Raw genomic sequence first — 1,669 nt, 5'->3', positions numbered from 1 at the left:
GAATTTTTTGGGAGGGGAAAAAAAAAAAAAAGCAGAAGTAGCCCAGTTCAGAAATAGTAGGGATTAGTGTAAATCCCAATGTCTCTTCAGTATACACTGGAATGCATTATACTACTTTAATGTGCTGTATTTTTTATTATTGGATACATTTGATTTTTCAAGTACATCTCTATATATAAATATATAAAATAACATGCACTGTAATAAAAGCTAAATTTAAACCTTCGGTGCAGTGAGAATCACTCATGGCAGGGAGGCATTTGCTCTGGCTCTGCCCACCTCTTCCCCTCCAGCTGTAGCCCCCACACCTGAAACAGTCATTCCTCAGCATTCCCCAGTAGCCAGTACTCCCAAAGCATTGCTCATGCTGGGGAAAGCACTTAGAGCAGCCCAGTGGGAGACTGGATATTTTTTTTGCCACAGCACCACAGGAAATTTCACCAATTAATTAAAAAAAAAAAAAAAGGGTTGGTCAAGTCTTTCCTCAGAAGAGAGCAAGGAAGGTGGGTGGGCATCCCTATGCCTGAGGGGGCGGTTGTGGAAAAACTTGTATTTCTTACAAAATACGTTGCTTTCTCTTATACTCCTGTGAAACTTGGCAAGGAGCAGCCTGCTTGATGTCTGCTCTAGTTACAAACCCCACATTTGCAGTGGAGCTTGAAATCCAGAGAGGGCAAAGTCGGACTGCTGCGTCGATGACGGGTGAAGTGGCAACAGAGTAAAGCTCATTCAAGGTGTTAGCATTTGGACTAGAGTGAAGCTTTTTTCCCCAAAATTTGGATATGATTTTAGGCAAATCCTTTCACGGTAGTTATAATCACAGCAGCTTTTCCTATGCAGCCCTAACCCTCAGATGTTCTCACACCCAGTTCCCAAGCACCTTTGACAATCACAGGTGATTTATACTGAGAAAAATGAATTTTTTTTTTTTTTTTGTATATCCATGGCATGATCTTTTAACATAGATCATTGTGGCAGCGTACGGGTCAATCTGTTTTCCGCGAGGCAGAGCCAAAAGCTTTAGATGTGTTAGAGCAGACAGTGCTGCACAACCTGGCAGTGAAGCCCATCAGCAGGGGCAGAGGTTGGGCAGTGTTTGCTTTCTAGGAAGGAAATTATCTCTGAAGAGCGGAGTGTCGCGAGCGGAAGAGTGCCAGATCTGCCTCCCTTCAACGGTAAGTGCAGAGCTGGGGAGATACTCAGTCTCTGACCACACCGTGCAGCTCCTTCCCCTCCACCGAGGCCAAGCAGTGCTTTTTTGGGAGAGCCGCAGCTCCTCTCACTGTGCACTGAGCAGCTGGAGGGGCCGCACCATCCATGGCGCTGCCATCCATGGGGAGGGGCGGGCCCGCACGAAGGGTGCCAGGAGCCCGACCCCGGCCAGCCCCAGCAGCAGCCAGAGCAGCCGGGCGCTGGCGTACAGCGGCCCCAACCTGTGCGGAGAGAAGAACGCCATCGACACCCCCAGCCCACCCGGGATGCGAAGCGTGTTGGCGGAGAGCTTGGCATCCCCCCACCCTCCCTCGAGACTGAGCCACGGGTGATGCACAGGGGGGTGATACACATCTGCCTTCAGTCCCAGCTGCAGGAAGGAAACCTGCCCCAGGGACCACAGCCAGCCCCCAGCCTCCCTGGGATGGTTTGGGGTGCCCACAGCCCCGGATGGGTA

General features: G+C 50.2%; 1 protein-coding gene across 1 annotated transcript in view; it reads right to left on the bottom strand.

Annotated features, from left to right (window-relative positions):
- Positions 1 to 1,279: 1,279 nt before the first annotated feature.
- LTC4S (leukotriene C4 synthase) overlaps positions 1,280 to 1,669 on the bottom strand; it is a 7,560-nt gene continuing 7,170 nt past the window's right edge. Inside the window, exon 5 of the mRNA XM_009870049.1 lies at positions 1,280 to 1,582. Coding sequence (XP_009868351.1) covers positions 1,280 to 1,582 — 303 coding nt within the window. The remainder of the gene's footprint in view (positions 1,583 to 1,669) is intronic.

Source organism: Apaloderma vittatum, unplaced genomic scaffold, assembly GCF_000703405.1.
Source record: "Apaloderma vittatum isolate BGI_N311 unplaced genomic scaffold, ASM70340v1 scaffold16605, whole genome shotgun sequence".
Lineage (NCBI taxonomy): Eukaryota > Metazoa > Chordata > Aves > Trogoniformes > Trogonidae > Apaloderma > Apaloderma vittatum.
Note: the sequence above shows the minus strand (reverse complement) of the source record. Positions and strands in the feature narration are given on the sequence as shown.